At 35.1% G+C, this 24,031-nt stretch overlaps 1 protein-coding gene across 1 annotated transcript in view; it reads left to right on the top strand.

The window, feature by feature from the left end:
• The window catches only part of PHF14 (PHD finger protein 14), a 163,535-nt gene that overhangs the window by 103,220 nt on the left and 36,284 nt on the right, over window positions 1-24,031 (top strand). The window contains exon 18 of the mRNA XM_090142134.1: window positions 4,526-4,643. Coding sequence (XP_089998260.1) covers window positions 4,526-4,643 — 118 coding nt within the window. The remainder of the gene's footprint in view (window positions 1-4,525; window positions 4,644-24,031) is intronic.

The raw sequence follows: 24,031 nt of genomic DNA, 5'->3' as shown, positions 1-24,031 counted from the left end.
ACGTTGCATCTGCCCCGCTAACAGGAGGTTTAATGCACATCCAACCCACTGTAGTTCTGAGAGTTTAAAAATTCTGCATGAGATCATTTCTAATTGTGGTCTAATTATTTCTTATTTTGCCAGAGTAACTTTTAAATGACAAGTTCTCTAATGGTGATGATGGTTTGTCAGTAATATATGTTTCTGATGAATAGGAGTTAGTTCATCTGTTTTGTGTTTTGATCAGCACAGTATCTTTTAGCATGACACTACAGACAATGTGCAGTGATGTGTACATACGTGAAAGATTTTCTGTAGTCTCTGAAGCATATTTGTGAAGTTGTATTTAAAGATTAGCTTGTTAATGCTGTGTTTCAGGGACGTGTAGGTAATTACTTTTACAGCTATAGATGGGTGATGCTGTCTTGTGAATGCAAAATAAGTTTCTTCACTCTAGCTGAGTCAGCTCTTTATGTTTTTTTTATATTAACTAGTGACTTAGACGCATGCCAGTGATGGGCAGGTTTTCCATTTGCTGTTCCTCTGTAAAAGCACAGTGCTCCCATGAAGATTTCTGCAGGCCAGCTGATAAGACTTGCTCCTGTGTAGGTAGATGCAATGTAATGAAATTGGATGTGTGTGTTGAGCTTTGTAAATAAAATGAGATTGACTCCAGCCATTATCTCATTTATCTCATTTACATTGTAAAATCAGCATCTACAGTATTGATTAGAGGATAATTAGTTAATTATGAACAGGAAAACAGAGTTATGTCGGGCTTGAGCACAGCCAGCTGTACTGCCTAAAATAATAAAAAAATCCAAGGACATGAACAGATGGAGATCACTTTATTAAAGAACAAAGCAGACATATTTCAGGTATAGAAACGCCTAATCAGGCTTTCTTGCTGTGAAGATGTAGCTGACCTGCATTTTGTATTTTATAAGTGAAAAATATTTTCCTTTATTATTATTTAATTTGTTAACTTAATGCACCAGAATTCACCTTTCTTCTTCAGACTCCATTTTCTTGTCATGTAGTGGGCATATATCTATCCTAACTAATTGCTGGAATGAGGAACACAACAATTTCTAATTTTGATGCATGAAGTGATTTCAGGGTTGTTAAAACATTGATAGTAAGCAATTATCTGTCAGTTAAAGATAATTTAGAACGTTTGTTTAGTTTGTATTTGTGCGGAGCTCTGATTTTCATAAAGTTTTAGGTCCTTTTGCTAGCCAGACCACTGAAAATGACTGGGCGCTTAATTGCAGTTATAGATTATAGACTTAACAATGACAAAGAAAAGAATATACACAAATAACATTTCCTATTTTAAGGGCAGTTTTGGAAATGTGACCTTGAATCTTCAAAGGTAACAATTTTAGCTTGATTTTTTTAAAGTGGAAGAAGGTGAAGAATTTCTTTGTTTTGTATCTTTTTCCCCTCAGCCTGAAAGTTAAAACTGACTGTTAAACTATCCTCAGGATGGAAGTGGGTGGTATTTGTAAATGACAATGCAGTGTAGCTCCTTTGCTCTGTAAGTGTCTGAGTTATGACTGATCTATGAGCACATCTACTGAAGACTGTGAGGCTGTCAGCGTGATGCTTTTCATGATCCAGCAATTTCAATCTCTTATTTAGTTTGAAAGTGCTCTTTATTTTCTTATTTTCTGAATCTTACAGTGGATTTTCTGTCATTTTATATTTCTAGACAAAAGAACACAGTTGTATTTTCTTCAAGGCTTAGTCTTAGTTTACTACTGCCATTTTTTAACATGGGCATAAGGTTTTCTTCTGGAATTATGGATCATGAATACCGGTTTTGTTCTCTGTACTAAGATATGTTTAAGGTTCACTTTTTGTCCCAATTCAGTGTCAGCAAACAGCAGGCTCGCCAGACAGCTAGCACACCATCTTTAAACACAGTACAGTCTGTATTCATCCAATTTTCCCAGCATCATGCTCTAGGAACATCAGATTTTGTGAAGCTGTATTCATCAATACATAATTGATATTCCAATAAAAAGCAATATAAAGAAACTCTTTCAAAATATTTGACATAGTCTCATTTTTAGCTATGCAACTTTTTATATTTTGAGAATGCTTTGTTGTTTGCATTTTCTCAGCTGTGCAAATGCAGACAGCAGCTATCTAATATCTGAAAGCTGTTTTGTATCTGTGCATTTTCATAAGTGTTAACTTATTCTAGGAAAATGCATTTTTGTCCTGTAAATTACCCAGCTTTGAAGTAATGAAAGTAACGATATAAATTGAAAACACTCAGTTTTAATGGGGCTTTTGCATTTACTTTCACCACATTCTGGTTATTTCAGCCCAGCCTTTGCTGTCTTCCTCAGCATACTTCTGAAATGTGGCTGAAGGTAAAGTTGGGAAATACCACTTTCTAGGTACCAAATTTTATACATATGATGAAATGCGGCAAAGTGTAATTCTGAAGGGGAAACAGCTTCTGTTGAACATCATATGTAATAGTTCTGTGTATAGGCGGTTGCTTCAGAAAAAAAATGCAATCTGAATTGCTGCTGTTTGAAACCAGATGTAGGTTTTTAGGATTAAGCACTAAAATACTCCATGCTCATTAAGAATAGCATAGAGTCTTTATTTTATGTTACTTAGAGGATCCCAAACAGCTTACTAGAAGGGAAACTTGAGAGCTCCGGTGAGCACTGCTCAAATGAAGTACTTAAGTGGACAGGATTATAGGTATGAAATAGGTTAGTAAAACATTGAAGCTGAAAGGAGGTTTGGTCTTTTGAAGATCACATATGCCATTAAAATACAGGAATATAATTGCATCTCCAACCTTTTTGTCACTTTAACAAGAAATAAAACTATTTATATATTTAAATAGTTTAATTCTACATTAGAACTGAACAGAATGATTTTCTTGTATAAGTTTTCAGTATGTTGTTTGTCCTGGAATTAGAATTATATTATTACTAAATAATCCAAAGGCCTTATGAGGAGCAGCTGAAGGAGCTGGGATTGTTCAATCTGGAGAAGAGGAGGTTCAGGGGAGACCTTATTGCTCCCTATAACTCCCTGAAGGGAGGTTGTAGTGAGCTGGGTGTCAGCCTCTTCTCTCATGTAACTGGTGATAGGACTAGAGGGAATGGCTTCAAGCTGCGCCAGGGGAGATTCAGGCTGGACTAGTAAAAACAGTACAAACAGGACCTTTAACAGTGCTCATGTCTTATGTACAATGTGTGAAAACAGAGTGCTTCCCAAGCAACACAGATTTGGCAACAAGGACAAATGTGACTACTTAGATAAAGTAATTGTCATCATAAAATAGTTACTTCTCTTTATGTGGAGACTAATTCCTGGAGAAGAGTCACTTGTGTATTTTCTTCTTTTAATACAGCAAGGTGTTCTGTTACTTCAGTCCTTCTGTGATGCAGTGCGTGTTCTCTTTGTTGATAATTATAACACCTTTGTCTTCTATCTAATGGTGATCATGCCATACTCTTACTGAAGTTTTCAGAGATTTTGCATGTTTTTGTAGTGGAGAAATTGGTAGCAAGGGAAGCAGAGAAAGAAAGTGCAAGGAAATTCTTAGACATTCTAATTTTTAAATCTTTATTTCTTATTTTTTTTATTATTTGCATTGGCTTTTATTCAGAATCTATTTCAGAAAGAGAATATTGCAAAGTAAATTTGAAAAAAGCTTTATTTTTCATATGAAAGGCTGTAGGGGATATGCAAATAAAGTGAAGTTCTTTAAGATATATGAAAATACTATCTGCTTTTAAAATATTTTTCTCCTTTTGAACATATTATCCATTTGAGCACTTTCCTTTCATAAAGGACTTCCTATTCTGTAGCATTTTTCAATTCTGGTGCATTAAGAATAGGTGAGCAAGGAAATTACGTTTTGAGCTTCACATCTAGACTAAACAGTACAAAACAGTAACAGAAAGCTTCATTTAAAAAAAAAAACAAAAGACTGTTATTTATACATAGGGCAGTTTTATAAATGAAAGATCACAGTGAAATATCACAGTCTTTTTAAATAGTCATCCCTTTCCAGCATATTGAAAGAGAATCAGAAAATGTTTTATGCCTTTATTTATGAACTACATAGTTACAGTTTAAAATACCTAATTTATAGCTGTAAATTATACTTGAATTATTGAATGTGGGAGCGTTTCGCTGTTTGCCTTGTAAAAATAGCTAAGTGAAATGACTATGAAAAATCAATATTGCCATTGTTTAATAAAAAATACCTGAATAAATAACAAAAATGAACTGGCTATATTCTTTTCTTTGATTAGCAACTCTCTTAAATACTATCCTTTATATGAGATAGTGATGAAAGTGATGCATGAGTGTCTGCATTGGAATATTCAAAATTTGGCAGAACATACTTGGCACTTGAAAATTACTGTTGTAGAAAATGTACTTTTTGTACCACGACAATGGATCAAAGAATCTTGTGCTGAGAATTGCAGGAAAGCTCAGTGTAAAATAATACAGGAATACGATTTATGTATACATAGATTTTTTTTTTTTTCTTTCACAGATGCGATGAATGCAGACTCTGTTACCATTTTGGCTGTTTAGACCCTCCCTTGAAAAAGTCTCCGAAGCAAACTGGCTACGGATGGATCTGTCAGGAATGTGACTCTACATCTTCCAAAGTAAGTTAATTCATCCTGTGAAGTATTTGGAGTTTTTGCCATCTCACAGCTCTTGTTGAAATGCTAAATTGGTCTGCTCTGAAAAGCAGGAGACCATAAAATAATGATTTCAGATTCTCTGTAAAACAGGTTAAAAAAAAAAACAATGTATGCAAAACGAAAATAATCAATAAAGAGAATTTTATTATCTGAGTTACATGTTTTCTCTTCATATTATAGTGTTCTCTCTGAGAAAAGAGTGAATAAGTGTACTCTATCAGAATTGGTAATATTACAGAGAAGTGAAAGTATTTTTGGATCAGTATAGGACAAAAACCTCTAAGAACAGAGACAGAAAATATATCTTTGTCAAAATTAATGAAGATGGTTTGATTGAATAAATCTGTTGATTTTAGTGGGTTTTGTTTGTTTGTTTTTTCTACTACTGGTAAAAATTGTGAAAGTTCTTAATAGTTTATATTGATGAGTATGCCTTAATCAAATATATAACATTTTAAAGTCAGAATTAAAATTCTGACATAGATTTAGATTTTACCTCTTAGTATTATAGGTAGAAATAGTACTCTTCCGCAGTACTAACTTACTAAAAAATAAAGATGTGCTTCTTTGCTTTTCTGTACAGAAGTTTCCATAGTACTGGCATTCTCTTCTGTCATCACCTTAACCTGGCACTAAATACTGTTTAATTTTTAAAATTGGTTTTACAAATTAATCCGGTACATCAATGTTTTGTTGTTTTTTTTTATTTGTTTGTTTGTTTGTTAAAAAAACATTTTTAAAATCTGGAATTTTAGTTTGTTCTGCTACTTTCTTGGTGTTTGCAGAATATTTTCAACTAAAAAGGACACAGCTATGCAGAGGTGCTGTCATAAGTTATGTGTTGGCATATGTGGATGTTGCTCTAAAGAAGCAGATACCAAATGTACAAGTATAGTTTTTGACTTGCGACTAGGAAGAAATGGTTCTCAGTTTCATGTGGTGGGGGAGTTAATTTAATTCTTCTGTAAGGAAATATGAAGACAACCATCGGAAATTAGCTGTCCACTACATTTTGGACATCAAGCAGTCTTTCTTGAGTACTACTTACATGGAATGGACGTTCCAAGAGTGAATTGAAATTATTGAAGTTTTGTCACCTGCTTAAACCAAAACGGGTCCTTGATAATGTTAGAATTTCCGTCTCCAATTTGCTTGATTTCTTCTGCGTAAACAAACTCAAAAAAGCAGAGTTTGTAACTTCTAAATGTTTTTTTCTTCTTCAGGAGATTAGAATGTTATGTACCAGATAAAAAATATATAATACTTTATTGTGTAAATTAAGTATGATTGACATCATTTTAGTGCAGGGCATGCGTTAATTTTAAATTGAAAACCACAGTGTTTTGAAGAGTAAATGAAATTTACTGTTAGATTGACAATGTATTTTGTATTATGTTAGTGATACAAATTAAAAAAAAAATGCTTGTTATTGTATCTGATTTTCTTTTTCATTCCATACAGACTTCTAAATGAGTATATTCAAATAATAAAGTCATTTGCACTTTCAAATTTAAGCAATTTGAATGGTATTTGAATGAAAATGTATATGAAAGGTGCTGAAAAATTGTCTTATGAGGACTCCTTGTGGTTTTGGGTAGCCACTTTCACATCGCTTTTTCACAAAGCTGTACAGAGAAATTCTCTGAAAAAGCTGCATTTTTCTCTCTGTTTTAAAGTGTTTTTTTTAGAACATTTGCATGATTTTACTCTATAATGTGTTACAAGTTCAACACTTTATTATTGAGTTACACTCATTGCAAACCTTCCTTAAAGTGAACATGGTTTTAGGAGGTTAGGGCTTTCTTTGTGTCATCATTTCTTCATCATTTTTGCATTCAGTTTTCTATGCAGTTTTACTATTGTGTTATCTATCACAATTTGATGAGACTTTTTCTGCCCCTTGCTAGAGGGAGTAGTCCCTCAGCTGTGTACTTAGAGATAGGGGGAGGAAAGCTGTAGAGAAGTTTGTTTGTTTGCTGCACTCTGCCTGACCTATGGATGAATTGCAAGCTTGAGCTCCCAGCAATTTCAATCTCTCAGTCACTTACTAAATCCAATTTTTGTTATGTCACAGTGAAGTTTCTAGTACAGATTATAGCAGCAAAATAGGATTGAATTTCCAGCTTTTGCAAGGAGACTATTGTTTAGTTTTCATTCTTCAATGTTTTTCATCTGTTATGATCTAATTTAAATTACTGTTAGTGTGTATGTTTTAAAATACTGCAGTGATGTCTTCTGCAGCAGTCTTGGCCCTTGGAAACAATTGGTAAGTAAGTTACGCTAATTCAGTGAAGGGAGGCAATAGTGCATTGCATGTAATGTTTAATGGGTCTTTACTTATAATTACAATTTTTAATTTTTTGTATGTTTGGGAAGATCTACATAGCACTGCCAGCAAATAATGTGTTTTTATTTTCAGTTTTTAGTAAACACTTGTTGATGACCATGGTGTAAGAGATGTAATGTAGTGATAATAAATGTACACTTTACATTGCCATCTATTACAAGTGTGGACGTTCTCCTTCTGTTTTGCTCATACGAGTCACAGGACTCTCCAACAGTTGTGTCAGTTCTTCCACCAGGATGGAGGAAGAATTCCCATATTAACCTCCCTGTCAAACAACAGACAGGCAGAGACTGCTGTAGGGCATGAGGGCAACAGCTTCTCTGCTGGTAATACTCACTGTCACTTTATGGAATGGGTGAAACTCACTACTAAAGTCTGACAAGCTCTATCATCTCAAAAGCCTTGTAGATTTTGTTGCATCACATGAAAGCTGAAATGAACCTATAGGCTCTCCATTTCTGTAACACCATCCATCTGCCTGGTGTGTTATAGTGTGTTTTAAGTATTGTCAAACAGCACTCTAAATCCTAAATGTCATGATAGTTTCAAACAGTGATATTCAGAAGAAAAATAGAACGTTTAAAAGTATAATTTAATAAAAACCAACAACACAAATTTAATTATTTATTATTTTGATGTATCATTCAGTAGGAATTAATGTGGCCTGCCCATGTGTTTATGATGTGATTTAAGGGCTCATTATGGGGTCTCATTATTACTAAATGTGGCAATTCAGGTATTCTTTCTTTGCCTTCCTTTAAAAAAGTCCTGTTTGAAGCATCACTTTCAATTTCAAAATTTTATACCAAGGCAGCAAAAACTTTAAAAATGTATCATGCTAGTTACAATGACTGTAGTCATTGACTTCTTTGGTTTCTATCTGTTCATTTTTGTGTACAATCAATTTTGCAAAAAGCTGCAGAGTGTACATGTCAGGTCATTATTTGAGTGCTGCAAGATCAGCTGCCTTGCCTGTAGACTTCTGTTTAGTTTGCTTTTATTTCATCTTCTTACAGCATTGCGTTTTTTCACTGGAAATAAATTGTCAGAGTATGTGCATAGAATTTTCATCTAAACCCCTCAGTAAATATTTTCTGGAATTACAAATCCATGACATACCAGCCCTGGCAAGTAATATTTTTTGTACACTTTTCATTTTGGAAAGTAATTGTGGACACTTTTACTTAGTAGCAAAGCAGCAGCACTTCTTTTGGTGTATCTGGCTTTCAAATCTTAATTTGGTCAGAAAAAAAAAAAAGAATTCTTTTTTGTCTATGGAATTTTATGCTAATAAAATGATGTGAATTTTTAAGAAGTTCTCTGAGATGAGAAGTTGCTCATCTGTTTTTGTGTTGTCAATTTCATAATGTCTTTAATTTTTAATTTTTAAAATTATTCCTTTATCTCAGAGTGTATGTTCTCACCTTTGTATGTGGCTGTGTTCATAAATAAAAGTAACAGCAGAACTAAGAAATCCCAATGTCAAACTCTCAGAATGTAGGGAATGCCCAAATTAAGATTGCATGCAGCACTGTATTCTTCTTGTGGCTGTGCATGAATTTATAGCCTTTAGTAAGTTCACACTGCTTTTTTTTTATATATACAGAACCTATGCCTTCTCCCATTTAGCTTTTGGAGGTCACTGAAAGACAATGATTTGGGTTGAGTGTTAAAAGAAAATATTGTCTTCAGGTTCTGCAAGACACAGAAGCAAAAATAATCATTTCAGGGACAGAAAAGAAAAGGTTGCCTTTATGTTTGAAGTAGGCTGTGACTGGAAGATTGCATTTTACCCTTCTCTCACCCCAAGCTCCTGTACATGCTAGACAAAATAAGTATTTTTAGATGCTTAGTATCTTTTTTTCCTCATTTGCTCATGCCTAGCTTGGATCCTTTGGCCTAACATGCAAAAATGCTGAATTCTGAGAGCTGCAGCTGGTGATGGTGTAAACTGGTGTAAGCTGAAAGTCATCACAATGATGTGGTCTGAATTATTGCAACTGAGTAATACATTTATTGGAATTTTTAATTCTTTAATCCCTGTGTCTTAACTTCCTGTTTGTAAAATGCCATTACTGTGCCCTTATTTTAGACATTTTCCTTAAATTTTGATGGATTGTTCTCTGGAACTGCCTTTTCCTATCCGTGGTCTATAGGGGATAAACAATTTAGATTAGCGAAGGGATTAGTCTGAGTGGGATTCTGTTTGCTTGAGTACTCGTAGAAGATGATGGAATCAGCATTACATGTACAGACTTTATCCAAGCATTTACTAACATTCAGAACTATACATTTCCAAGAAAACGGAAATGTTTTTAAAGTGGAAAAGTTTTTAGAGATCTATATATACGAGAAAACACTATTTTAATATAAAATGTGAGCTTGACATAGACTGGTAATGTTATATTTGTGCTTAATCATGTCTTATATATGTTTTATAGTACTTTTGTAGGTATCACTCAGTGCAAAAGTAGTTATATTTAAAATACATCTTTCCAAAAATACGCATAAGAATTTCTATTATTTCTATTATTAAAGTTTGTCTGTATTAATTGAAACTTTTTTTTAATTGCGTATTCTGACAAAGGATGACTGCAGTGCTTGTAAAGAAACTGTGACCCTAATTTAGTCAGTGCAGTTTCTTTTGAGAACACAACATACAAGTAAATGTTCTGCCACCAAGGCAAACATCACTGTACCTGGAAAATGACAAATGAGTACTGCTAACAAGTCTGCTAGCTGATGGCAGGCAAACATAAATTGAATTTTCTTCCATTATGCTTTATGCAACAGTTTTCAGGCTTAACTCAGTATTACAGAATAGTGAATTGCATACTGTTACTGACCACATTTGAAAAGATGGAATCTATTTTCATTTCTAATGGGTGTGGATATAATGACTTATTTTCTTGTGGGTTGATAAAGAACAGTACAGTCAAACATTTTTGTATTTGTTCAAATATTTTAAAAATTTCTGAATAGAGTTGAGTGATGCTACATAAATCACCTTGGGGCATGTTCTGTCATACAATAAAAGCTTTACAAACATGTATATTTGTGTATGTATAGATATATATGCTGGAAAATACACATTGAAGTCTTTGTCTTCATAAATTTGTGAGGAGCCATAAAGCTTTGGACACTATTGAATGACTGTCTTGAAATTAAACAAGAAAAAATTATCCAAATGTTAAGACTGTATGAAACTTTAGCAGTGCTGTTTTATGAACTTTGGTAATGCCAAACCTTGTCACAGGAAGAGTTTTGTCTGTCCAGACAGTCCAAGAAAAAAAAAGTCACATTACAGTGTAGATTAGTTCTTATCAGTTGGCCAGTTAATACTGCCAAGTGTGTTCTAGCATTTGCTCCCCATATTTAGAAAAATTAATTGGCACAGCCTCTGCTATTTTCTGGCAAATAAATGTAAAAGATCTATCTATTGAATAATTTATACCATAAAATGTTACAAAAATAATCAACCTTGAAATTAACTTAAGATGAAGCTTGATTTATATAGAGAGGATAAGTTCAGGATAGAGTTACTTGGTATTAAATCCACAAATGAATCCAAATAATCAGATACACTCAGTTGCCAGAAGATTCCCATAGTGTATGCAGGAAGCTTAGGTTTTAGAGAGGAAAAAAAAAAAAAGGTTAAGCACTGTAAAATATGTTTGGAATGGATATTTATTTGAATTCTTCTCCACAACAAAATCAATTCTACCAGTTCCAAACACCCCATGTCACTGGATGCCATATCCTCGTCTTGGACTAATAGTGTTTGTGCTTCCTACTAGGTTCAGTTTAACTGTAACCAAAAGGTATTGTGAAAAATGGGCAATATGCTACAGCGTTCTCTTTTTCATAACCTTCTCTGAACAAATCTCTTTTTGACTGTTTACTCAGAGGGCAGTAGTTATAATGCCAGCCAGAAATTAATGATGTACAGTTGTTCCAAATGCAAAAAAGATTTCTAGTTTTGAAGCATGACATTGGAATAGATGAATGAGTAATAATTAAAGTGTTTAAAAGATACAGTGCCAATTAGGAATGCAAAGTGGAATATATAATCTGTTCTTATATTAGATTTTGAAAAACAAACAGAAAAACAGTTATAATAAGCTTGGTAAGAGCCTGTTGTCCCAGATTTACGCTGCGCAGCAGTTTTAAATAGGTATTTTTGTTACTAAAACTCTAATAGTATTTGGTCCAAAAATTGTTCCATTTTCAAGATTCATTTTTCTTAGCTGGGAGACTGAAGAAGTCCCTTGCTGCTTCGCTTCATTCATATTCTTTCATAACCCAACAATTCAAAGTCTTTTCAAAACTGAAATTTTGCATATCATTACAACTTCTTTTTCTTAGTGGGGGATCAGTAGTATAATCCAATGCCTCCTATTATGTTGAATGTTTTATAACAAAAGCAGAAAAAAAATATGATGTTTCAAATAGTACTGAAAAGAGTGATGTTTCTTGATGTCTTATACTACCTTTAAATTGAAGCAATTTAATTTTATGAGGCCTTGTGTCTCATAAATCAAAGTATTACTTTTTTGCTTTAATGTAACTAAAAAAATAATTAAATAAGCAAGGGTGAAAATAAACAAGGGTGACTGTGTTTAGAATCAAGTTTGGTTATTAATTTTCACTGTTGATAGAATACCCTTGCTAAATATTGTGACCAGGCCTGGGGCCCCCAGTGCAGGAATAATGCAGAGCTGTTACACCAGGTCCAGAGGAGGGCCACAAAGATGATTGGAGGTCTGGAGCACCTCTCTTGTGAAGACAGGCTAAGGGAGCTGGGTTTGTTTAGCCTGAGGAAAAGAAGGCTCCAGGGAGAGCTCATTGCAGCCTTCCAGTACTTAAAGGGAGCTTATAAACAGGAGGGAGACTGACTTCTTGCATGATCCAATAGTGATAGGACAAGGGGGAATGGTTTTAAAGTAAAAGAGGTGAGATTTAGGTTACATGTTCAAGGAATAAATTTTTTAATCAGAGGGTGTTGAGGCACTGGCACAGGCTCCTCAAAGAAACTGTGGGTGCCCCATCCCTGGAAGTGTTCAAGGCCAGGTTGGATGGGACCCTGGGTAGCCTGAGCTGGTGGGTGGCAGCCCTACCCATGGCAGGGGAGTTGCCTCTAGATGATCTTTAAGGCCCCTTCCAACCCAAGCCTTTCTATGATACTTATTCATATCTAATTTAAGAGGTTCCTGATACTAGTGAAGTGCCAGGTTTACTGATTTGAACCACACAGTATAGTGAGGATACATTTTTAATGCATCTAATCTGAATAAACACAATCTAGTGTTTAAGCATTTAAAACTGTAGATGTGGTTTAGTTTTGATAGAATAACTATTATCTAGCATAAAGTAAGATTGAGGAAAGAAAATCTCTTCACTGGGCAGCAGTTAGAAACACCACTGCTCCTTCTTACCTTCTTTAGGTTATGCTTCTAACAAAATCTGCTTACAATTATGGTTTATCTGGGAAATAGCTTTGCTACTGAATTATGGCTTACACTTCCTAAGCCATGACAAAATGAATTTACAGCCTAAGTCGCTCACTACCACTCTACTGCGTGGCAAGGAGTCTAAGCTGGGACCTATCTGCAATTGGTAAAATCCAAAAAGAAGTTAGCATTGTGTCTATAAAGCCACTACACCTAGTTTTAAGCTAACTCATCATAAGAGAATAAAAAAAAAAGGAGAGTACATTTTCAACACTGAGCAGCACCCCAGCATAAGAAGGTTTTGTAACTCCTCTCTGGTGCGCATGCTTTCAGAGTACATGAGAAGGCTGTGGAAGAGTACTGCCTGAGAAGGACAGGAGGAATGCTTCTTGTAACTGGAAATTTTATCATTTGTGCTTTTGAAAATTAATCTCTAGATATCTACAGCTGTTGAATAGCATTGTGATTGTAATTGAAGGTAATACACAGAAATATAAACAGCATGGAGATAGCAGTTTTAAACCAGGTTTGCTCAATTTTACATTCCTTTCTAAATGAAGTAGGAGAAGGAAAATACAAGCATCTGAAAGTCATCAAATTTTAGCTGCCAAAGTATTATAATTTACCCTACTGGAGAATTCCAAAAATAATGACTGAGCCTTTAAAATATTTATAGGGGCTTTTTACTGACAATGGCGTCATCAACAAATTTACCAATGAATCGTAATTGACCAATGCTATTTTCTGTTAACATGCCAGTTGAAGATTGTGATTGTTATCTATTTCTTAGTGGAACTCACATTGATTCTGAAAACATATGGAAATGAATAGAATGATCTGTAACTGACTTCCTTTTTTTTTTTTTTTTTTTTTTTTTTAACTTTTCAAGCCTTGATTAAATTTTTGGCTTTGATGACAAGATGCCAGGAGGGCTGTAGTAAAAGCATATGTAGTGTACATAATCTTTTATAACTTGAATATTCATTCAAGAATTGAAGATTGTCAACAGAAAGTAGCAAGAGTGTGTACTTTACAATTACAAAACAAACAAAAGGAATCCTGAGAAGTGCAGGTTTTATCTGAATTCTGGTGACATCCTCATCCACTCTAATTTTGCAAAGTAGAGTTCTGTTGCTGCTGAAAGCCTATTATGTATATTTCTTGCCTTATGTCTTACACAGAACTAGAAAGTATGTAATTAAAGAAGAATTATGTATCTTGATTCCTCACAACTAGTCTCAACTTTATTACTCTGAAAATTAACTTAGCACCTGTAATCAAATCCTGTATGTTAGAGGAAGAATTAGGTCTTTAATTGTTAGTCTCTGGATAGGATCTGAACATTGTATTGTAGTTTCCTAATTGCCTACTCATGTTTACTCTCAAGACTGATTTTATTTTAAAGGCTTTCAAAGAAGTGCTGCCGTATATGCCACTTTAAGTAACATGTCACTCATCAATATAAATTACTAATGCTGCCTACACAAAATCCAGTCATTTTGAATCAGGAGAGAGAAAGGAGATGGGAGGGAAGGGAAAAAATAAAAAAACACACCACCAAAAAAATGCCATTTTATGAAGTGCTAAGCAAGTAATGAATTTTAGCAGAGTCAAGATTTGCTTTTTGTGGTAGTGTTAGATAGTGGTTGTGAGGTTGTTGCCATTCCCAAATAGAGATTCTTGTAGTGCCAGCCACATTTAATCACATTTTGCAGAAGACAGCTGGGCATTGCAGATTTGTGCTGTGTCAGCCACTTTCTGTGCAAAGGAGTACCTCACCACTTGAATTTTAGCATTCTGTAGCAGAAAAGTTCCTTCTTCTTAAAATTGGCTCAGCAAATAGCTTGTGTGGGAACATAAGAGCATTATAATTAGCTCTACCAAGAAAGTGCACAAATACTATGTGGGATTTTAAGGTGGCTTTTCAAAAGCTTTTCACAAAACCTTTAAAATGCATATTGCATTGATAAATTCTGGCAGCAATTAAGTTTATCTCAGATTTTTGTAAATGTGTCTTTGGTAACAGTTGAAAATTATTATCTGGTTCAGTGGTTTGAAACACCTTTGAGCATGTTTGAGAAGTCTTAAGTGTATTTAAACTGCACTGAACTATACCAGAAAGAAAAAAAAATAAAATTACGTATGGAAAGCCTTGGAATCTGCAGATATCAAGGTTTCTTCCAGCTTCTGGTCTTGTGAAGACTGACGGGCAGATGGTATCATTCCAAATGTGGTATAAATATCCACAGAAGAGAAGTGTCAAAAAGGAAATAAGAAGATAACTCAGTATTTATGAAAGGCTCAGAAGTGTGCTTAGAGTGAGTTAATCGCATTGCAGGTTTATTTTTGGAAATAGAAGGGCATCAGCAGATTGATACAGTAATTGACATAATGGATGCTAAATATGTAACCAGTCCTGTGCAATAAGGGTACATATCAGATGTTAATGTTTGCAAGTATATTATGAATTGAGTGAGTATTCAACTTGCCCTCTTGTTTTCTTCTAATACTTAATATCAGTGTCTCCATCGCTTGCTTAGATTGAAATTTTTGCAAAACCCAGAGCAACTTCAGAGCAAAAAGATATTCTAAATACTTCTCTTTATTAGCTGTGGCAAGGAATATTTTGAAGGTTATTACAAAAATCTTAAGTATCACCCACATTTATAAGCTAGTTATGAGAAAATTAAAACAAAACAAAAAGGACATTTGAGATGTGGGAGATGTGATTTACCAATCTGTCATCATCTCTCACTGGAGTGACGTGTAGGCCTATTGTTGTTTGTGCTTTCAGGGTATAGGAAAGATAGAACCTGTGAAAAGCTCCTTGATACAAAACAGTATTCTGGATACAATTTGTCTCTTTCCTCGGTTAATACAATTAATATATCCTGAGCCATTTTACCAGTGAATCTTTTTTTTTCCATGCAAAGCAATCTGTCTCAGGTAAAGAACAGTGAATTAAGTTACCTCTAGATAAATATGGTTTTGAGCTCTCTTAAGCAGAAGAGAAAAGTGGTCCACACTGTGATTGTTGAATGAATGACTAGTGAATTTAGGGAAGCAATCAAGCCTTTTCTACAAGTAAGATATTAAATGTATTAATGTCTGTCTATTAAAAAAAAAAAGGGTTTAGACCCCACAGGGCTTTCAGTTCAGCGAATCTCAGGAGAAGGAAGGAAACCTGATAATCCAGGGTTAACAAGATTAAAGATGGCATTTAAGATAGATAAACTATTTTTCTGAACATTTCCTATTAGTCAGTAGATTCAGAAATGGTTCTGCGTGCTGGTGTGCTCATTTCAGGATCTTAATCAGAGGTATCTTAGTTTGCATTTATCTTAGCTTTTTGGTTAAGATCAGGAGTGCATTTTTGAAGCAAATCACTCAGTTGCCACTAGTTGCAACACTTTCGTTTGCATTACAGCACAATCTCAAAGAGCGTGCAAACTGGGCTCTTTTCAAGGGACACTAAAACTGGAGATGGTTATGCAGTCTGTATGGCCAATCTAGAGATGTTCTGAAACATGTACAACACATTTGGCTGATCCTCATGCATGACAGTAGCTGCCAGTGATGGCACATCTTGGCTGTCCCTGTGTGTTGTAGTGGAACTTGCTTGTGTAATTCAATCTTCAGTCTTTTTTGATCTTTTGATGAGGCTTATCAATACTTTAACTTCAAAATATATTAACTTCAGAATGTTGTTTGAAAATGCATTGTTTGAATATTCTAGTGACAGTTTGTGCCTTCAACTTGCTTGCTTACTTGGAAAGGAGGATTGGGAAAGGAGGATTGGGAAAGCTCTGTTCTTTCATTCAGTCAGGGCTTGTTGTTCATTATTTCTGACAGTTGTATTGTATTTCGTTGGTTGTTGAAAGTGGACTATAACGAAGCCCAAAATTTGTTTCATGGAACATAGCTTTGTTGTGAATTCATCAGCTCCGTAATTCTAGTCAGGAATTTCTTCCATGCTCCACTGCCCACAGTAATGCACGTCTGGCATATTTGATTTGTTTCATCACATGCTTTCCATGGTCTTGTTTATATTCATCTGGGCGGTGTGTGCCACCTTCCCCATGTTATGCTGATGCCAGCCGTGTAGAACATTCTCTTCTCTCACACAAAACTTGGGATCTGGCTGATGTTTATCCTTGGAGTGGAAGGATAAATACTTTTATGTTTAATATATATGTTTCATGGAGATGTGAAGAAGCAACATCAAAAGAGAGTAATTTAGGCATGAAATGACTATTAAAATCACTCTTACATTTGCTGTATCAAAGGTATTTGCGTTTTAGTTTCATTGACTACAAAAGCTATTCCATTCCCATTTTAATAAGAGATTTTGTGGAGCTGCATATCAGTAGTCTCAAGGTAGAAACTCTAAAATTTAATACACAGATATATTCAGTTCACTTATTGCATTTTATAATTTGCATGTTTGTGTAAGCACTGTGTGCATAGTGTTTTTAGTAAAATAACTTAATCTTCAATGTTATTTAAGGATTTATATTGAAGAAGGTCTTGGTGTGTGTTTTTTAATACAGATTAGAAACAAAAAAGATTTTTGTTTTAAAAAGATAAAAAGAGGAAAATAGGCCCCCTAAAAATAGAGAGTAAGATCTATATTTTGAGCTAATTTAGCCTCATCATTCCATGTATCATTCTTGGTGTTCTTAATTAGAGAAGAATGAGGAATTTCCAGGCCTTTTTGAGGATGCCTTCAAGCAGCAGCAGTGGGTTTGACCTTTCAATTCCTGCAGGCTCAGCAAAAGATGGCTGATTAATGTCACCTCTGAAACTGTGTCAGCTGGGCTGGGTAAACAGCCCGTTGTCAGTGTGGCTCAATCTGACAGAACAAAACATCTCTATGTTTCAGCTGGCTATTTTGCATTAATAAGAGTATGTATTTCCATTAGTAGCTTAAACTTACTTGGAAGTATTCTTGAGTTACTGCACTCTGCTGACCAGCATGAATGAATAAATCAGGGGCATTTGCAAAATAAGATTCATAACATAATTGGTTGAAGTTTGTTGAAGGATATCTAGGATTTTTTTTTTCTTTTTTTAGCTTAGCACATTTTACAAAGAGATCTTAAAAGGAGGACGTAAGAAATATTTTTATATACATGCTGAAACATAGATGGATTAATTTCTTTTAAAATATTTCATAGCCTTGAAGAAACGTTTTTGATCTCTGCCTTATCAGTTGTAAGTAAAAGATGATACCTTTTGGGATGGGGTCCAGAAAGAGTGAGAGAGAGAATCAAAATGGGGGAAATTAATGAGACTGCAGGAGGAGCCCTTGGCATAGAAGGGGAAATGTGAACAAAACATTCTTAGGAATGTGAAAGCTCTGCATGGAGGAATACAAAAAAGCCTCTCAGGGGAGAGCAGAACTAGTTAAAAATTTGGACTGTGGTAAAGAAGAGGGCACATAGAGCCTTCTCCCAGAGCAGGATAGAGCAGTTACAAAGAGCTGAACCACAGGCAGATAAGTGGGTGCCATATGAGGAAAGTTCAGGGAGCTATAAAACGTACATTATAAACTCAGAGTGCAAATGATGTACTATGCAGGCTCTTTATTTCCTATTATTACTGGGGAAAAATATCTGAAAGTGGGGAGATATGAAAACTGATTCTGATTTGATAACTAGCCTTTGACAATTTTGTGATGCTTCTGGCAATTGAGCATTTTAACATTGCTCTGTTTTGCATTATGTTGGGAAAATCTGGACTTCAAGGAGTTGAAAAGCAAGAATCAGTGCTGATGAAGATTTAAGAAGTTAAATAAATATTACTTTAAGGCCATCTCAAAGGAAAAAAAAGCCCTGTGAATGTGCTGACCCTATCTTGAGAATTAAGTTAGATGGTACAATTTAAAGCTTTGTTCCGACATCTGACAGACATGCTCTGCATGCTGATGCATGGTATTGAAGATTGTGTGCTTGAAAGAAAGTCTTTTCTGAGCTACATTCTATTTTTGTTCAAATAAAGCAGCTGTTTTTTTGAGCAGAAATCTTCTCAAGTGCTCAGTCTTGTGGTTTGAGCAGAGTGTGAGCTGAGCATTGTGAGCGAACTTCATTTCTGTTTTTCCTCTGACTGATGGAGTGGTGTAAAGAAAACTGTTTGGGCCAGAAATCGTGTGGGTGAGCAGCTTGGCCCAAAGGGTAGGAGTAAATTTGCTGCTGTACCTTACTGCACAGCTAACAGCGCTGTGTTGGGCAGTAGTACGTGCTTGTATCCTGAATCACAGTGAGAAAAAATTACAGAAAAATAGCTAGGAGGAAAGTGGTGTTGAGAAAAAAGGCGAAGTACTGAGTTACTCTTATATGTAATGATAATAGTGTTGTACAGCAGTCTGACCAGTATATTAATAGTCTGCAAAAAGGTATTAATGTAAAATCTGTTACGCCAGATAACTACCACGTTATACAAGATGTAGGGGATATAGCACAGGAAAGATAGATGTTGGCTTTTTCCTTTTATTGAAGAAATTCTAAAACTGATCATGCAAAAAGATGCTTATATCGTTACTTTTGCCAGCAGTTTGAGCCACAGTGTATCTGTGATCAGTGGCTTTAAACCATGACAGTAACATGAAAGGTGTACTCCTTTGTGTCGTATACAAGAGATGAGGTTAGTGTCACAAACCTATACTTCAATGGTTAATCCTAGTTTTTACGTATTTTTAAAAATTACAGCACTTTAACAGCTGATTTCTTTAAGACTGCTCAGAGAGTTCAGGGTCATAAAAAGCAGGCGTTGAAAGACAGCTTTCGATTGATGGGAGAGTAAAAGGGAAATATAAAAATGTGGGAGAGTTTGATTTTAAAAGGGAAGGATTCATTCCACAGAGAGGTAGGATTACCACACTGACTTAATGCAAATGTGGAAAATGTGTTGATTAAAAAGGGAATGTAAATTCAGATTCCAGAGGTGGGTGGTGATACTTTCAGACGGTAAGATGTTCTGCTGTTTGCTGTTTCTATTTGCATAAGATAAAGTTGGAAGAGTAAATATGAAAAACATTATTTTGAGAGTGCTGTTTCTACCTTTAAATATATGTAGATTGTTGTTTTTTTTGTTGGTGGTGGTGGGTTTTTTTTTTTTGTTTTTTTTTTTTTCATTCGAAGAATGCATCCTGAGCAAACATGGTCTTGTTTCCTGTCATAATTTGTTCAGTTTTAATAAAATTCTAGTAATAGTAACATCTTTATTTTAAACAGCTGTGAAGGGGAGTCACCATTTGACAGCTGGAAATGTAGGCAGATTTTGAAGATACAAACTTGCTTTTGTCAATGCTGTAGTTTACTGAAAGTTAGAAGGATTATAAATTGAAGCTGATTGGTATTTAGTGCGAACATCTTGTAGCTTTATTAAGTCTTCTGTATGCACACTTTGATAAAAAATAGCGTGAGGCTAAAGTATGTAATGAAGGTCCTATATTTGGAAAATTGAGAAATAAAAAAGATTTCTCTTTTGTCTCTGCCTTTAAAGAGGGCAGCAGTTCTAGATCCAAATTGAGGTTTGTTACCTGAAGTGTAGCAGTTGCTCAGCCATCTGCTGAGAGCCTGTTGTCTTATCAGTGTGCAGACAAAGGAGTCATCATCCCTTCTCAAGAGAGGGATGAAGCAGTGGAGAACAAGCACGAGAGTGCACCCGGGGTTAGCAGCCTGTGTAAAGGCTGCAGCTGTAATTTTGTATCTTTGGAGAGGGCAGAGGAAGAGAGGAAATGGTCAGATGTGAAACAAAATCAGCACGAGGAGAATGTCAAAAGGAGTATAGGAGGAGGAAGGGAAATTTTACAGATACAGAGCGTGGGTTTTGAAGCTCTTATTCTTACCTCATTAACCATTGCTGGGTAGAATGCAGGCGGTGACAAAGTGATTGATCTTGCATGTGTAAGGAGATTGAGATAAGCTCTGTTCCTGCTGGGGCTTTGCTTTGTCCATGAACTGTGGAGAATTACATATACCTTGCATTCACTATATTTTACCATATCCTGCCTAAGATATCAGAAAAACGGTCAAAGTGAGCACATGGTGAGTAAGAGAGAGCAGGGAATGGTGGGAGCAGCTGGGATCATCTGCTGCATCCTGGGCTTCTCAGGGGCCCTACTCTGACCCAGCCAGGCATTTCCCATGTCTCAATGAATGTGGTGCTTTATGAGCCTCACAGCACTGTGGCATTTGAACAAAGTTATACTCATTTCTTCCCATAGTCCTTCAGCCTTAAGAAGCTGGCTTCATGTTTTGGAAAGAGCTTTTTTTTCCTTCTTCTTCTTTTTTCTTTTGTAAGCTTAAAGAGGGGCAAATATTTCTACTTTGCTACTATTAAAAGTCTTTGTTAGTAACTTTAGCTTCCAATTCATTACTGCAGTCATGTCCTCAGAGCCTGGTGTAAGAGATAAACCCTTTGCAAATGAAGACAGCATCCATTTTCTTTCAACCTCAGGCCACACAGAATTGATTGGGGTAATAAAATGACAGTACCATGTAATATACTGACGGCTCTTTAATTTGAAAACTGGTTCCAGGCTGATTCAAAGCTTGTTTAAAGCTAATTTATGGCTTGTGTAATTTTCAACTGGACCAAGGTAAAGAATGATACATGAAAACTGATGCAGAGTTAACATAATATATTCAAACCTGACAGCTTGAAATTATCTATAAAAGGTTTGGGGGCTTGTGAGTTGGTTTGTTTGGATTCTTTTTTTGTTTTTGTTTTGTTTTAAAGTAATAGTAGACTAGCTGATGCTCAGCTGCTATAAATACCATCTTAAAATGCTGGGTTTTTTTATCATCTTATTTCAAATACAACTTCTCATGCTTTCTAGCAGTCTTTTAGGAATGCTTTTTTATACATCAGTTATTTTCTTCAAAATCAGAAGCTGCATAGAGCTTCTGTTTTATACAAGTTGACATCTGTTGTGTCTCTAACATAAATGGGTAAACAGTTACAATATTTCATTTTCATAATATTCATAATAAATATAGCCTTGGCAATGTACATGTCTGTAAATATGTATTTATATATATGGAAAATCATATACAATACATATATGTATTTATGTATGTATTGTGCATTTAAGACTTGTTCTTTTAAAGAAAAAAAAAAAAAAAAAAAAAGTCCTCGAACTAGAACTTGAAAAACAAACAAACAGAAAATTCAACAACATCAGCATGGCATAAATGTAAATATTATCCTCTGAAATATATCACTTTTATGTAGCTCACAAATGAAATCCCCATCTGTTCTGTATGCACTATTGATTTTTCAGTGTATTATATCACTGCTAATTCTGCACAGCAAAGAACAGAGACTAAGATAACTATGTTTACTTCCATTTCATTGGATGCAAATAGCATACACTCCAAACAGGATGAAAAAGAGGGAAAAAAAATGGCATACTTTGAGGAAATTTCATTAGAGTTGGATAAACCTTTGATTTTTCACCTCCTACCTTTGATCTCTGCTGACCTGAGTTAAAAAAAAAAAATTAAAAATAAAGTGCTGAAGATCCAAGGTGTATCTTAAATTATATGAATATTTAGGTTGTATGAAAGCAGACATACGTCAAGCAGATTTGCCTTTCTTGCATAAACAGTAGAATGTCTGCACATGTGCTGCTTCCTCTTGTGCTGTTTATGCATTTCTGAACAGTCACATCATTCCTGGCTATATTTGAGGCTTACAAATAAACAAGAGGTGCTGTTGACATCTTTTTCAAGGTACAAGACCTTGAAAAAAGAAAGGTGGCATTTTTGCAAAGTCAATCTATATATTGTGGTATAAATAATAGGAAGAAGACCAGAAAATTATTTTATTTTTTAAGCACCTTTTTCCACTTTATACAGTAAAATAATTGTTTGGGGTCAGTGAAACAGACGATATTCCTTTCCTTTACAAAAGTTAACAGTGCTTATTTCAGGTGGCTTCATTTATCCAAGTGTAAGTCATAGTACTAGAAGTGGTTAGTAGAAGTATTGCTTATTTGGCTGTGTATTCACAACACAATGAGAAAACGCTTATGAAAGTTCTCACTTGCACTTCGTGGCATTTTTGTCATTGTACTTTACACAAATGGATCATGCTTCACTTACTGAACATGTTTCTTTCCAAAACCTATATTTCCTGTGTTGCTTAAGTACTTCATAACAACATAGATTGCCTTTCATACAGATGTTTAGGCTTTGAATATTTTTCCCAAGAAGTTACAAAAGAGATGGCAAAACTGATGTAACTGGACAAGGAGAAGCATTTTCTCTGATTGCTTTTTATGGAACAAAGTAAATTTGATTTCTATCCCTCACCTTAAAAATGGGCTGCTACGTTGGCCAGCTTGTCCTTTAGACAACTAAGGAGAAGAGGCATGGCTTAGGGGAAGAAGATATTGAGACTTGATCAGGGGAGAACATCTGTGACATGCTGGTCCTGCTGAGGAAAAAGGAGTGAAATAGGAATACACACTTATCAAATTACTGCTGCACTGATGAGTTTTGAAACCCATTTTTTATTACTTTCAAAAAATATAAGTAAGAAACAAGTGTTGCCACCAATATTTGCCCACAGGTATAATACCACAACATTTCTTAGGCACAAAAGACAGAATTCAAGGAGACAAATCACTGAACCAAAGAATTTAGAGAAGTACGCCATTTTCTCCAAGCATATGTGGTTGTTACTTTTGTATTTGTAAGCAGCACAGGAGAGCTCTTGGAAGCACACCAAGCTGATAAATTACATAGCAGTGATTTAACTTTCTGGTCCTCACAGAGTAAACAAAATAGCATGGTTCAGTACTCTGAATCAGTTCATGGATAATTGGGCCAGCAGCAAGAAGAGATAGTCTTGTTGTCGTTGTTATCCAGGAACCAAAATGAGGAGGCCACTGAGCGTGGGGACGTTTCCTGTGCAAGTCCAGATCTACTAAGGCAAAAGCGGGAAATGCAAGTGTGAACACAGTGCAGAAGTTTTACGTGGCAAGATAGCAGTGAGCTTTCATATGGTGGATAGGGAAGAATCAAATGTTTACTGTCAGAATGTAATTCACCATATTAAGCCAGTATGTTGATATTCTTGTGAGTAATTGAGAAAACTGAGCAAAATAGTATCTTACTGTTCTTGTCATAAAATTGGGATGGTAGCTTTACCAAAATGTCTCATTTTGCATTTGCTAATGCCTGTAAAACTCGATGAGACTTTGTTATTAACACTGATGGAATTCTTTATTCACCATTGAAAGCTGATTTTGCCTTTTAAGTCCTCCTGGCATTCAGCTTTCAACTTAAGCTGATACACCACAAAGTGCGGCAGAATATTTTGAGTCACAAAGAGGCAGTGCAACAAAAAAGTTGTGAATAGTTTTATTGGAAAAATTTAAGCTTAGGAGTTTTTTTTCTTTTTAACAGGGACTAACCTGAAAAGTTATATCAATTAGAGATATTGCATAACTCTCTCTTCAGACCCAAAGAGATTTTTCCCACTTTCTAGTCTCCAGCAACCTCATCTATGTATTTTACATCTGCCCTCTGATTCTCAGTGTG

The sequence above is a fragment of the Phasianus colchicus genome, chromosome 6 (assembly GCF_987193195.1).
Source record: "Phasianus colchicus chromosome 6, bPhaCol1.hap1.1, whole genome shotgun sequence".
Classification (NCBI taxonomy): Eukaryota; Metazoa; Chordata; class Aves; order Galliformes; family Phasianidae; genus Phasianus; species Phasianus colchicus.
Note: the sequence above shows the minus strand (reverse complement) of the source record. Positions and strands in the feature narration are given on the sequence as shown.